Genomic DNA, 15,769 nt, shown 5'->3' with positions numbered 1-15,769 from the left:
CAATAAATTTTTTTTTATACAATACACCAGGGTGATGATACCCCACATTATCAAAGGCCAGATGGTAAGCGCACTACCAGATATTAGATACCTTCCTCCTCTTTTACAGATATCAATGCATATGATACTAATGCAAACCATAAATTGCAATGATGCATGACTCAACAATGCAACCTAATACTATGATAGTCCATATGATGGGACCAGATAACAAAAACAGATACTTGACACATGTACCAATTCAAAATAGAAAATCAATTTATACAAATCAATCAAAATCAACAAAAAAAAAATTCAAATAGCAAATAATAACTGATAGTGTGATTCCAATAGTTTATTTCAATAATTTTTTAGAGTCAATAAGATCAAATCAATCTCAAATAAATTTAGTACAACACATCGATAAATTTATAGTCAGATATCAATCAATATAAAGACATTAAGGGCCTGTTCCCGGAATACTAATGGCTCTAATGCAGAGATAATTGATAAAATTAATTATTTAATCAAAATCGGAATAAAATTCAATAAAAATAAAACTCTAGAAAGTCACATGTAAAATAATTGTTAAAATATTGATTTAAAATTTCATTTAATAACAAATTTAATGCTGAGAAATTTTAAAAGGGACTAAAACGGTGCCATGTACTATAATTACCAGTCACCTGAAACCTCCAAGACAATAGTTATATTCAATAAAAGAAAGATAGTTTCAACTGACAGATTGAATATTCGAATCTCCTACATACCCAAAATATAAAAGAAAAATATCAAATAATAATAAAATAAAATAACTTTAGTTTGATCCATATCTTGGAAACAAGAATAAACAGAGTTTGATCCATATCTTGCAACTCTGAACCCCATGTTTTAGCTCTTGACACTCCTGAACCATGACCTACTCTAAGTTCTACACTTTTGTATTCTATATCTTGACAGCTGTCCTCACTCATGTACCCTCGTTCTAGGTTTTCTAATATTGCCTTTCAGTTCATCCTATTTACCTTGCTCATGATAGCACTTGATGTGCTTCATACCTCTCTTTGATCTCCCTAGTCTTGTCCTATTCTTGGCTACTTGGTTTGCTCTTTAATTCATCTCTTTTATCCTAATCCAAAATGAACCCTTGATTACTTTATTCCTTAGCTTCATTCTTCTTGACCTGACAGTTATGCTAGGTAACTATACCTTTAGTATCTCTACTAGGTCATCTTCACCTTTACAATACTCAGAATTGGTCCTTCGACCACTCAATTAGTCAAAACTTAAGATACTGAACATCATAACCTGTCATTCAATTCACATGATTTTCATCCATCAAAATCTAATCACCTATGGTTCCTATAATGAAATTTATACCCTATCCAATATACCCTGGCCAACTGTTCTCTGCCACACTCCCCAATCCCATTTAGGACATCATTCTATAGATCATTATATTAGTAGTACTCTTTTGTCTCTCCTCAAAAAAATATTACCATACTCTACAGTATAACTGACTACAAGAGAGGTACTACCTCAACCCCATTACCACAACTATATAAAGCTGTCTGCTCTCTTTTTATATTGTCAACATTCCTAGAATGTCATTTCGCAGGCTACAAATATTATTCATAACCGTTAATCTCCTTTAGAGAGTAGAGTCGTACTTATGCTTTAATGTCACGCGAAAGAGGTGCTATCTTCATTAAACTTTAGGCAATACATCCACTATAATGCCAACACTGCCAACGATCTCATACCAGAGACCAGATGATCCCACCAAGTAGGTGTCACCATTACATTGTAATCATTCTAAAACCTCTAGTCTTGTGCCACTTATGCTCTAACTCTGCGCTCAAAGTAGGATAACTGAGTCACTGACTCTAGTTATCACCCAACTGCGACCTTTGGTGTTCAATCTCTAGGGTCTTAAACCCTAACTAAGAGTTTTCTTAACTCCTCTACAGAAATAAAACTTTGTCTTGACATAACCGTACAAAAACAGAGGTTGTTTACAAACACCCTAATCATGGTGCACCACAAGGAAGCACATAGCTCTACACAATAATCCTATGTCGGTACTGTAATCTATAGCTTACAACACAAATATCGAGAATATTGTCTAGTTACTACGGTGCGTCCCGACATACTAGATCATTTGATCTCTTATATCTCTTGAATCCACTGATAGCCTGAACTTACTATGACTAGGCTATCCACCAATGACTGCCAGTAGTGGTACTCTCACTCTCACTTTGGGTAGCTATATTACTAAAAATCACCTTTATGTCCTCATGTCTTATACCAAAGAGGCACGCCACTTAAACCCGTATTGACAGAAACATAGCATTTCTTGGAGTACGTATCCTCATGGCAGATCTCAACATGCCTGCTAATTCTATTTTACATCTCTACGTACTTCACAAATACTAAGACACTAACTGAAATACTCTTATATTACCCAAGGTATAACACAGAAGTTAGAAATAAGGAGTTACAGAAGAACACAAAATAGGATTCTATACTCCACATGTGAACCCCTAACGAGACTCTTCTTACACCTTAGACATGTATTTTAGTCTAACACCAGGGGTTACACTAAAATATTTATATTTATATATAAAATAATTATTTAAAAATTAGGGGTATTATATTATCAGACTAAAGGGCTAGCCTGAATAAGTTTCTTTGCTACACCATCAATGATCTCACTGTTGAAATTTGTAACCATTACTACAATAGAAGCAACCTAACAATTATCCTTCCAAGCAACATCAAAGTTGAATTTCAAAACTCCTTGGGGTGAGGGAATCCAAGAAACTATAGAAGAAGGAGGAAAGATTCCAGGGATTGAAGGGATCTTGAGAGATAGGGCTTAATCCAATTAAGAGAGGTTAGCATGAATACGAAGAGATGATTCTTAAGGATTTAATTGACAATGCTCAAAAGTAGCCTTGTTCCAATCTTTCTAAATAATCCAACAGGTGATTGCTAATGAGTTTGACACAAAAGAAACGCCACAAAATTTCTCAACAATTGATATCCACCATTGCGTAAAGGTTGCAAACCCAATTTCTTATTATTGATAAAATAATATTTATTTTGATATATTATTTGCTCTCTAAATCAGATGGAAAATGAGAAGAGTTGATAGAAAAGTGTACCACACATTACACTTTTAATTTAAGTTTTTCAAGTATGTAGAATAAAATTATATATTTATCATAATTTTATTTTTTTTTATTTTTTTATTTTCAAACAAGAGGAAATAATTTTTTTTATTTTTTATTCATCTAAGTAAAAATAATAAATAAATAAATAAATATAAAATATATATTCTTTATTTTTTAGCCTTTATTTTACTTCTATTCTAAAAAATTTTCCAAGCATAGTGTTAGTTTTTCTTATCATTTACTAGTGAAAAACGTAAAAGCATTATTTGTGGGTTCATAAGCCCCATCAAGCGAGAACACATCATAACATTGCAATTTTCTTTAAATTATAGTTTTATAAAAATAAATTATATTTATGGTAATTTTATCATTATATAGCACATGATACATGAATTACTTAATTCCATAAATTAAAATTTAGAAAGTTAAAAAAATATTTTAAAAACTTTAAAAAAGTAATAAAAATATTAAATTATTTTATATTAAATTTAACTTTAAATGAAGTTTTAATATTATTTAACTTTAAATTATATTAATAATTGTTTCAATGATAAAAATAAATAAATTTGAGACTCTATTTATTTTGTGAAATATAATTTATATAAAAATTATTTTTTATAAAAATTATTTTTCATAAAAAAATATTTTTCATTATCATATACAATATTATACTAATGGTATAATATATTTTATACATATATAAGTATTTTAATATTTTAATAAGATTATCAAAATTTAAAAAATAATTTATTTTTTAAAAAATATAAAATCATTTTCTTTAAAATGATTTCATTTTTTTAATCAGAAAATTATTATTTGTTGACTATTTTTTGAGTGTCCAAACACTAAAAAATGTGAATTAATAATTTATATATTATTATGAATATTTTAATATAATTATATTATGTTAACATACTATAACATAAAAATACTAAATTATTTTTAAAAATCTCTTTATTTGAGTTAAATATTGTCGTAAGATATTTTGCGGTCGCCTGGACGAAAGCTCTTCACTGAAGTGGGAAAAGTGAGGAGTCGCCACTTTAATTTTGAGGGAAATTAAAGAAAATCATTCGCGAAAATAAATTAAAAGTAACCACTTCGAAAACATAGATTTTAGGTTCGGGGTCCATATACGGGTGGGAAAGGTGTTAGGCACCCCGCCTCGTCCCTCAATGAGGGTAAACAGATTTAGTGTTATGCACTTTCGTAAATTAAAAGGGTAATTAGGGGGTTGGGATAGTGATGATGTTAATCCTTTGTGCAAAAATAAGGAATATTTGATTTTTCACTTATCTTGGGTTACCCAAGAACACAAGTTCGTGAGATGGCCCTTTAGTGAATAAGTGTTTGAGTGAAATTATCTTGCGTATTGGGGTCATATCATTTAGTTTGAATTTTGTTAAGAGAGCTCGGGCAGGGAACTTCTCCCGATCTCTAGATATATTTTATTAAGAGTTTTGAGTGGGAGATTTCATATAAGAACTCTCCTCCAATCTCCCTGTTTTAATTTAGGCGAGAATCAGGTAAGAACTCTTCCCCTATCTCTTAGGGTGTTTGGTTTAAAATTTGATGAAGGATCTCGGATAAGAACTCTCCTCCGATCTCCGTGTTTTGTTTGAATGAGGATCAGGTAAGAACTCTCCCCCGACCTCTTTGGTTCAAAATTTTAAATGGAGGATCTCGGATAAGAACTCTCCTCTGATCTCCGTGTTTTGTTTGAATGAGGATCAGGTAAGAACTCTCCCCCGACCTCTTAAAGTATTCGGCTTAAAGTTTTAATGAAGGATCTCGGATAAGAACTCTCCTTCGATCTCCGTGTTTTGTTTAAATGAGGATCAGGTAAGAACTCTCCCCCGACCTCTTAAAGTGTTCGGCTTAAAATTTTAATGAAGGATCTCGGATAAGAACTCTCCTCTGATCTCCGTGTTTTGTTTGAATGAGGATCAGGTAAGAACTCTCTCCCGACCTCTTAAAGTGTTCGTGACATAAGACCGAACTTTTCACCGATCTCGTATATGACTACCTTGTCCGAACTCTTTGGCTGGCTACATCCGATCTCTCTCGGTTATTAATCTGGGGTCCAACCTTATTTCGGTTCCCGCTCTATTATGTTATTTTCTAGACTTGTTTAGTAGCCCGACCTCATAACTTTTCCTCAGATTCCCTTTTCATTCTTTAGTTATTTTATTTATTTAAAGAGACTTTCACATTAAGATACTGCTACCAACATTTTACTAAATTGCCTACAAGTTACCCGTAACCAGAACGCCTATGTTCGAAGGAAGTAAAAACTAAGAACAAATAAATAACGTGAACTGATGAATAGAAAAAGTAAACTCAAGAGAATAACTATTGGCCTGAAGGATCTACGTGGGGATTTTTAGTATAACTGAGCTTAATGAAAATTTTGAGAATAAAAACAGAGAGAGTAAAACACGAGCGTTCTACAAGGTAACAGTCTGGATACTTATCTGTGTGAGGTCGAGGCTATCAAACTGACTCTGAATATCACAAATATTGTTGAGTTGAAAGCTGGTGATACAAGGACCAATACTTACTTCGAGCTTGCAAAAGCCAGGTTAAAAAGCTGTTGAACCGAAGCGACGGAAACTGGGTCAGAATGAGATCAAGCTAAAAGAATAATGTGTTAATGTTGGGGTGATGAAGACGTAACTGAACGAAAATGGTGTAGTAAAGTGATGAACAAACTGAAAATGAAGGATTTTAGGGTTCGAAAACTCTCTATCAATGGAGATACTGGAGAAAACTAGTTTCTGAAGTTTCTCAATTTTCATGCAAGCTTAGAATGGTAATGCAGCAAGACTGAATTAAATTTCAGAGCCTTTCCACTATAATCACCACCACCCTTTATTTGTCCGTTGCTTCTACAGTATTGCATGCAGGTATTTATAGGGAACGGGTACTACTAATGAAGGGTCAGGATCTCCCCTTGGGGAGACGGAAGCTTTGGATTTAAAAGGACATAATCTGATGTCTGAAAATTAAAGAGAATCAAAACGGACGACTGGGATCCTATCCAGAATATCCATCCTTTCTCTTCCTAATCCAATGGCTCAGGATCCTGCCTTACAAGATGGATCCGAGGGCTGGGAATAAAAGGCGCTGGACCTATCGTCTGTTTTTGATCCAAGGGCTCTGAGTTCGTCCTTGCAAGTATAATCAATGGTGGGTATTGTGATGTACAGAACTGTCATAACTGTCATCTGTCAGAAAGGTGGGCGATTCTACAAATGAGGCATGTGGTGAAGATTTGATCATGCCTGCAACGCTTTAACTACCTCGGCTCTGATTATGTAGAGAGTTATTAGAAGTCATCTCATCCTCTTCGTGCTTTCCGATCTCTCATTTCTTCCGATCTCTCTATTATGACCCTTTTCGGATCTCTCATATCGGGCCCCTCTCCCCGAACTCTTCGATTTGAGATCACCCAAACGATGAAATTTGATCTTTGAAGGTTCTCTCAATGGTGTAATCCAATCTCTTGGGATCACCCAAATGATATAATCTGACCTTTTGAAAATGAAATGAAATTTTATTTGAAGGTCATTATTTAATTATTGCATTGGTTAATTTCCGATCTCTGATGTGCATATCCGATCTGGTCCCTAACTAAATCATCCTTAGCCAATCTGTGACTCTGAACATTTGCCCTAATCTGACAGCCTTAGCTAACTGATCTCATTTTATTTTATTTATTATGTTTCTGGAACCTTCTCGCGACGTGTCAAGAAAGCGGGTCGATTCCGCTAACCGAAGCACCGCTTGGGACTTCATGAGCATTAAATGCTTAAACAAATATAAATAGGGGGAGGGTTAGTCAGTTGCTCTCTTATGTCACTTTCAGTACTTTGCTAGCAACTTCAAAATTTCTCTTGTTTCTTCAAGTTTTTCCGGCACCGATCACATTCCGGTAAGGGTTTTAATCCTTCTCTTAGTTAAACTTCTTTTATTTCTTTGAAAATAAGCGGTGCCGAGGGTCAGAGAGCTGCGAGCCCCCCCTTCCGTCCATATTTCTTGGACGTCGGACGAAGTTGAGGTGGTCAGGCCGAGTGGGCGACCTGAGCCTCCTATGACCTCTGCTTCAGCCCACGATCAAGCGGTACAATCAAGACGAACACCTTTCTCTGGGAGAGAAAATCTTCCCGTAGATGAGTTACCGTCAGTCCTCTAAGAAACCGATCTGCAATTGATTAGTCAAGAGTACAACCTTTGGACCGACTCGTACGAGCTTATCAGATGCCATGACGATATCTGAGCTGATCACTTCTTTGAAGAAAATGATGCGATCATGATATATAAAGAGCAATTAAAAGCCGGGCTCCGGTTTCCTCTTGACAACTTCTACAAGGACGTTCTGAAGCTCCACCACATATGTACAGCCCAAGTACATCTGAACTCATGGCGAATTCTGGTGGCTTTTAGAGGCTTATGCCAAGCCAAGAAGCTCGAGCCTACAGCGAAGGTTTTTGTCGAGCTGCATAGACTTACTCATCAAAAGGACGACGAGTATTGGTTCTTCCAAGCCAAACCGCATTGTGGGCTTTTTACCGATCTCCCCTCTTCACTGAAGAATTGGAAGAATCACTTCTTTATGTTGAGGAGCAAGATTCCGAACGATTTTGAAGGTTTCCCATGTAGCTGGCAGTATCTAGGCCCATCAATTCCAAAGAAGATCGCCCTGAGTAGGGACGAGGGTGCCATGGTAATGGAATTAAAGGATCAGGCGGCCACTCACAAGTATTCGTGCTTATACGCTGTTATGGCCGAACTGAGATGGTGGCTAATGCGGATGATCGCCAATGAAGACTATGAACTATAGCTCTCTAACCTCGGACCCGAGACCGGTAGAACCTGAATCTTTAGTCTCCTGATTTAGGTAATCTCACTAACTATTTTTCTGTGCAGAAATGGCTGGAGGCAAAGGCGCAAAGGAGAGCCGCAAGCAGAAAAGAGAAGTCTCCCGGAAGGTACGAGAAATGAAGATCGCCGCGGCGTCACAAACGCTAAGGCGGGATTCGGGAGAATTGCCGGGAGACTCGTCCCGACCTTCGGTACAACCGATCCCAGAAGTAGAGGTAGCTCCTTCTCCCCCTTGATAAAAAGAGCCACCACCTCCACCTGTTCCTTCGAGTGCTGAAGGGGGGTCTTCCTAACCTACTGTGAGGACCCTTTCTCGCGATGCCCAAGTCCTCATTCATTCTCTGGAGAAGAACCGATCCATTCGGGAGAATTCAGGCTTGGCCAAAGTTGTGGATGCTACCATATGCCTCCAGGAGGGCCAGAACAGGCTGACCTCGAGTAGCATTGACGATCTCCTGGCTCAGACAATGAGTTTGAGCGTAGAGAGCCTGGTGAATCAGCACATAATCAGGGAAAAGGCTCATCTTCTGAGGCAGGAGATTCTGAAAGTGGTCCAGGACATGGCTTCCGCCCGAGCTCAACTTTTATCCGCCCAAGACTACATTGCTGAAATCGAAGGTCAGATGAAATCCTACAAGGATAAGCTGGCCGAGCAGGCTCGTGAACTTGGGAAAGCTCGGTCACTCCGAACTGCCGACGTCACCCACCTTACTGAGGAGCTCAAAGCGAAGGAAGAAGAGACTGTAACGAGGGAAGCTGGTGCTTATGTGAATGCACACAGCGATCTTCTAGCCGAGCTCGAGAGGCGTTATCCTGGGGAAGACTTTTCCTGAATGGTGGATCTTGCTCCTAGAGACGAAGAGGAGAGCGAGGAGGAAACCGAGAGAGAGAGGGAGACTGAGCGAAATGTCAATGTAGAACAGGCTGTCACCCCCAGCCGAATGACTTGTAACCTTTATTTTGAGATGAAATGAAATCCCTTTTGTTCAATTTCTTGATGAGATCGGAAAGTATCCAAATTGTATGAGTGCTTGATTGTTTGAACGTATTAGGACATCAAACTTAAAAGCGATTATTAATCTAAGTATAAGAGGTCGGAAGAACACTGTAACCATGAGATCGGCCTAAGCTGAGACTAAACACCGGATAGAACTTTAGATCATTAAAATTGGAAACTTGATTTGAATACTTAAGATCAGAAACACCATTGAGTCGGACTAAAACCTTAACTTTATTAAATGATTTTTCCACAATATTTGTGAATGAGAGATCGGAAATAAGACTGGATGGCACGGAGACCTGATATTGGTTTGATCACCTTTGACGAGAGATCGGAAATGAGATTAGACGGCATAGAGACTTGATATTGGTGTGATCTCCTTTGTCGAGAGATCGGAAAGCATTTGACTAGATGCAGGATCGGTTTATTTCCCGATCGAGTCACTTGTAACTGAAGAATGTCAGTTGGAGTCAATTTTCAAAGTTCATTGACTTCGGTGATCGGCCAAAATATGGTGTCAACAAATATTAATATGATGTTCTATGATATATATGTATGTGTATAACATGAATAAGGACTGCTTAGGTTGACAAGACTTCATTAAAGCTTCCATTAAATGTATGAACATTTTTTAGTACAAGTAATTCTCATTAGTAATCATGCATACTTAATTTATAATATTTTAATGGATATTTATTACATTATGAAGTATATTAATAAGTTATTTTTTGTCAAATAGTTTAATAAGCTTATAGATGAGTTTTTAAGAGTTTGCCTTAGAAAAAAGTTTATTGAAGCATTGGATAGAAAAATAATTTATCAATCTACTCTAAGATGTAAAGATGGAGGGAGGAAGCAAAGGGGCTATGATACCCTAGGTTTATTAAGAAAAAATAATATAAAAAAAAATTTTAATATAATTATACATTTTTAAATTAAATTAACCCCCAACATTATGAAAATAAATTAATGTGGCCATATATATTTAAAATTATATTGGTCCTTAAATTTAAAATTTTTTATTTATTACTAGGTTATTTATTTATTTGAATTTTATTCAAAATATTAATTTTATTTAAAGTATAAATTAGAATTTTAGTATAGTTTATAATGTTTTAAAAATATTTTATTTAAAAAATATATTTTATATTAATTTTTAAAGTAAAACCTTTTAAAAGAAATAAAAAGTCTCCTTTCTTATATTAAATATAAACTTTAACATAAATATTTTTAAATTTCAACACTAAAATACTAAAATCTTATGTCATATAAAATAATAATAATTATCTATTTTTTTAATCTTTTTAGAATCTTAAAATGTTTAAGTTTACAATTCCACACATTTAAAACTCTAATCATTATATTATATATATATCCAAAAATCATTTTTATTAATTTTTCTATTAAATTGGAAAAAAGGATGAATTATTTTTTAAAAAATTTATATTAATATATTTAAATAATTATTCTCTAAAAAATTATTTATAAATTTAAACACAAAACATGTTTTATATTTAAAATATAAGAATTTTAATAATAATACAAAAAAAATTATCACATGGCATATGTCTCTTTTATTTTATTTTATTTATTTTTTTATTAATATATGTTAAATAATTTTTAATTTTAAAAATAATATATTAATTAACATATTTACTTATTACTATTTTAAAAAAAATTATAATTAATTATAAATTTATCATTAACAAAATTATTAAGATATATTAAATCATATAATCACTTACACATATCATTTACAATCAATACGAAATTCAAAGGACCAATATTGACTGAATTTAAATTAAGGTTTTCCTTCGTTCGAACTGTAGAAGAGCATTGCTTTGAAAATACCGTAAATTATCGATTGCGCTCAATTTCCTCAAATTACACCGTCCGAGATCCGATTCTGACAACGCGGTAATGTTTGCTTCGATCATTTCAAGGCAGGGCAGCAATGTGTAATAACCGCCTCACTTAATAGGGCGTGATCTTCCAACAATCGCCTCCCACATATAAAATCTCTGCAGTTTATCATCTGTGATCAAAACCACATATATTCTATCTTTCCGTCCTTCATTTTGACCTTTTTAGAGCACGATTTGGGAAGAGGGTCCAACCTTGTAGTGCACGCGGCAAAAGCCTGCATAAGCATCAATACACAGAATCACCTCCCGGGTAAGGTCAAACAGTTTTTAAGGGTAATTCAGTAATTTCACAAGGCGAAGATAGTTGGGAAAAGCACAAATCTCAGAAACTTTTAACTCCCTTTTGGTTTGTTTTCTGCCTTCCCAGGAGAGCAGCCTGCTTAAACTGGTTGTTAACTGGGTGAGTCCAGAGAAGCACCCAGTCAAGTTCACTCGCCTGTACGATCCAAAGTGGACGCACCGCAGCACACGAATTGAATATGGGTTTAGACATGGAATCCATGTCCGCGGTGATCGGGGTATCTATCCCTGTGCTGCGGTTCCTGCTCTGCTTCGTGGTGACGATTCCAGTGAGTTTCATCCATCGACTCGTCCCTGGTAAACTCGGAAAGCACCTATTCGCGGCCTTGTCTGGGGCTTTTCTTTCGTATCTCTCATTCGGGTTTTATTCAAATCTTCATTTTTTGGTGCCCATGTTGTTGGGTTACGCTTCCATGCTTCTGTTTCGCCCCTACTGTGGAATCCTTACGTTCATTCTGGGATTTGGTTACCTCATTGGGTGGTATGTTTTTAATTCGATTCATCTTTTTTTATTGAACCAATTGGTTATGTTTTATGTTTTGAATTAAAGGAGTTGATTTACTAAAGTTTAAAGTTTTTTCATTGGTTTAATGTGGTGATTGTCGCTTGATTAAGTCTATATGTTAAATTGCTCCAAGAAGCTTGCTCGTTTGTTTATTAGATTTTTTTTTTTTTGGCAAAAGTTTTATTTTAAGGTTTCTGGGGGGTAAATGCAAGTAGAATCGAAAATCAAAGAAAAAGAAAAACTGAAATTTAAGTTTCCTGTTGATTAGGATTTTTGAGTTCATATCCTTGGGGAGGATAAATTGTTAGTTCGACTATGGATTATAATTTTCAATTTTATTTATTTTTTTACTGATCTTGCTAATTATATTCTAAACACTATTTGGACATGTTAATTAAATATAACAAAATAAATCATTATTCTTGAAATGTGATTGTAGCCATGTTTATTACATGAGTGGAGATGCGTGGAAGGAAGGAGGAATTGATGCCACTGGTAAGCACAATTTATAGCCTTTGTAATTTCCCTGTGTTCCTCCTAACAAGTTGAAAGAGTGATAACACTATTAGAATAGAATGATTACAGTAGGAATCTCTATAATTTGTGAAAACCATTCTCTATTGCATCATTCAAGTTGTTTCTTTAATATTTAGGGGCCTTAATGGTGTTAACGCTGAAAGTCATATCGTGCGCAATAAATTACAATGATGGATTGTTAGATGAGAAGGAACTACAGGAGTCTCAGAAGAAAAACCGGCTGATTAAATTGCCCTCATTGATTGAGTACTTTGGTTACTGCCTCTGCTGTGGTAGCCACTTTGCTGGTCCTGTTTATGAAGTGAAGGACTATCTTGAGTGGACTGAAAGGAAGGGGGTAGGTTTATTGTGTTTGCTTCTGCTGCTATGGGTAGACTCAAATGTTCTCAACTATGTTATTTTAACTTTGCAGATATGGGCTCATACAGAGGGAGGACCCTCTCCATCACCATATGGTGCAACAATTCGAGCTCTTATTCAAGCTGCTTTTTGCATGGCCCTGTATCTATACTTGGTGCCCCACTTTCCCTTGTCCCAGTTCACTGATCCTGTGTACCAAGAATGGGGCTTCTGGAAACGGTTGAGTTACCAGTATATGTCCGGCTTCACAGCACGTTGGAAATACTATTTCATCTGGTCAATTTCTGAGGCCTCTATTATTATCTCTGGCCTGGGTTTTAGTGGTTGGACAGATACTTCTTCCCCAAAGACACGATGGGATCGTGCTAAAAATGTTGATATTCTAGGTGTTGAGTTTGCAAAGAGTTCAGTTGAGCTGCCACTTGTGTGGAACATACAAGTCAGCACATGGCTTCGCCATTGCAAGTCTATCAGCTTTTTCAAATCTCAAGCTGTTCTTTCTTCCTATCAGCTCATTTTTATTAGTAGGATAGACATATATGTTAAAAGCATGCAGCCATAACTTTATTTAACCTTTTCCTATGGTGAGAAAATCCAACTAAGCTATATAATTGGACATGTGAAATTGTGAATCTGAATTACAATCTGTCACATGTAAAATACATTTGGCATTGATCTTTCTTATTTATTTATTTATTTATTTATTATTATTATTATTATTATTATTATTATTATTATTATTATTATTATTATTTCATGTTTTCATTGGGTCATTTGCTTTGATTGGTTGTTAATCATTGGGATGATGAAACCTAGAGACATTTACGTTATTGCATAGTTAGTGAGTGAAAGCAATTTCTGTAAAGGAATGACGTTAGTCTTGACTACTTGTAGCTCTCTAAGATGATGAACCATGGTTACTTCATTTTCCTATGAGCATCTTATTTGTGTATGATTATGCAGTGCAATCTTGAAGCAACGAGTGGGAATGTAATGCACTAACTTTTATCTAATATTTGCATTGTTGTAGACGTTTATGAAAGACTTATCCAGAAGGGTAAAAAGCCAGGTTTCTTTCAGTTGTTGGCCACTCAGACCACCAGTGCTGTTTGGCATGTGAGTACTCAATCATTTATTTTGTTCTGTATTTGCTTCTATCATCTCTTGTTTATTTCATATCTTGGTTTAGATTCTATAATACAATTGCCAAAGCATGTAGTCTTCTGTCAAGCTTACTTGGGAAATATGTTTATACAGTGGTTCACTAATAACCGTGCATGAATGTTATCCTGGCAAATTATTTCAGTAATAGGCATGTATGATTTCTAGGTTTCATGTTGAACCCCCTCCCCCCACCTCCCATTCTTTCCTGAAGTTTTACACCATTAACATTGATCTTAACTTTATTTTTTTTTTTTTAGCTAGCTATTTATTGAGAATTATGATACTTCAACTGTAACCGCTGGAGATGCCATAGTTATTGGCCTGTAATTCAACTTTTCTGAGTCCTGACTAATGTTCTTTGCAATTTTTGCATGTCAATTGCTGTTGTAATAAAAAAAAAAAAGAGAGAGAGAGAGAGAATGATTATTTAGTGTTATCAATTCCAAGTCATCTTTTTTATCTATAGGGGATTGAAATGCTCTTTTTTACGTTATATTTTCAACATTTGAATGGAGCTCTGACCTCTGGTTAGCAATATTATCTATCCTAGTGTTCAATATTTCGGCTTCTAAAACAGTATTTTACTTTACTCATTCACCTACTCAAGTTTCCTGGTAATCTCTAATTATCTTCCCAGCAATACCTATCCATTTCATGAAGTCTTGCTGCTTTGCCTTACCATATAGGTTTCCTGTCAAGTTGACATTTCCATGATATGAAGACTTGCTGCATTTATATTATTCTCTTCAAGTCATTTGAATTTTCCTGTCTCTTAACTTTTTTCAACAAATCACAGGGATTGTATCCTGGATACATCATATTCTTTGTCCAGTCAGCATTGATGATTTCTGGTTCAAGAGGTATTGACCAGATGTTCCCCGTCCCCTTCCTTAAATTTTACTTTATTTCTTACTGTTTAGGCGATTTAACTCCAAATAAAATTGGGAGAGCTGGCTAACATCTCCCCTCCCCCCAACTCTGAGCAGTCATATACAGATGGCAACAAGCTATACCTCCGAAAATGGCTCTAATCAAGAAGATGCTAGTGTTCGTGAATTTTGCTTACACAGTTTTGGTTCTTAATTACTCCTCTGTTGGTTTCATGGTTAGCTCTGCCTCTTCTCACTTAATCGAACTGTTTAGAAAGTAGATTGATATATCATTTTCTTTAGCTCTCTAATGTTCCTCTTGTTGTGCAACGCAGGTATTAAGCTTGAATGAAACAATTGCTGCATATGGCAGTGTGTATTTCATTGGCACCATTCTGCCCATAACAATGATCCTTCTTGGCTACATAATTAAACCAGCAAGGCCTGCCAGGTCCAAAGCTCAGAAGGACCAGTGAGGTAGAAATTGCTACCTCTCTTTTCGTTCCAGTTCTTGAAATGGGATCAGGAGAACCGCAGATATCTACATCAGCTGTTCATTTGTAACATTTCTTGGTTTTTTTCCTTCTCTTGGAAATTGTTACGACTGCCAAATTTCAACTTAAATTTCAAGTTTTACCCTTTCAATTAGCAATCCTTTGAGATTGTTTGCAATCATAGGTTGGGCAGAGCACGCACACACCCCAATTAGAAACACTAATCTCGGCCGGAAGATTGCCTTGCAGAAATTCCAGGCCTCATGGTGGAATAGATTGTGGGGAAATTTCAGCAATTATTTTCTATCAAAACACAAACCTGGCCAGAAATAAGTTGATTACGACAGGTCACACGTACATATAGCTGTTGTAGTATGACCATTAAATAGGTAATGTTTGTATGACTTCCTTGCGTGTTAGAAATATTTCAAGTCTTGCTTTTGAATCTGTTGGTCTTAGCAAATGATCTCCGCATCGACTCCCTTTGGATTAGTACCTGAATTGACAAAAGGCTTGAGATGGCCACAGGATGTAAGGTAATGATAAGAGTTCCAAAAGTAAATGGACCCCTATTAC

General features: G+C 35.5%; 1 protein-coding gene across 1 annotated transcript; it reads left to right on the top strand.

The window, feature by feature from the left end:
* The first annotated feature begins 11,265 nt into the window (after window positions 1–11,265).
* Window positions 11,266–15,351, top strand: LOC110641189 (lysophospholipid acyltransferase 1). Its single transcript, XM_058137791.1, has 8 exons — window positions 11,266–11,745; window positions 12,209–12,264; window positions 12,423–12,643; window positions 12,719–13,127; window positions 13,697–13,782; window positions 14,627–14,690; window positions 14,817–14,935; window positions 15,035–15,351. The coding sequence occupies exons 1-8, from the start codon at window positions 11,444–11,446 to the stop codon at window positions 15,173–15,175; spliced, it is 1,398 nt and encodes a 465-aa protein (XP_057993774.1). The 5' UTR covers window positions 11,266–11,443; the 3' UTR covers window positions 15,176–15,351.
* The last annotated feature ends 418 nt before the right edge of the window (window positions 15,352–15,769 follow it).

This window comes from Hevea brasiliensis, chromosome 16, assembly GCF_030052815.1.
Source record: "Hevea brasiliensis isolate MT/VB/25A 57/8 chromosome 16, ASM3005281v1, whole genome shotgun sequence".
In the NCBI taxonomy this organism is placed as follows: domain Eukaryota; kingdom Viridiplantae; phylum Streptophyta; class Magnoliopsida; order Malpighiales; family Euphorbiaceae; genus Hevea; species Hevea brasiliensis.
This window is presented reverse-complemented; position numbering and strand designations above follow the sequence as displayed.

Excerpts from the sequence above, each read along its gene's own strand:
- LOC110641189 (XM_058137791.1), top strand. The coding sequence starts at position 11,444 with ATGGGTTTAGACATGGAATCCATGTCCGCGGTGATCGGGGTATCTATC. Across the intron at positions 13,783-14,626 it reads CCACCAGTGCTGTTTGGCAT|GGATTGTATCCTGGATACAT; the intron begins GTGAGTACTCAA and ends AACAAATCACAG. Across the intron at positions 14,691-14,816 it reads GATGATTTCTGGTTCAAGAG|TCATATACAGATGGCAACAA; the intron begins GTATTGACCAGA and ends AACTCTGAGCAG.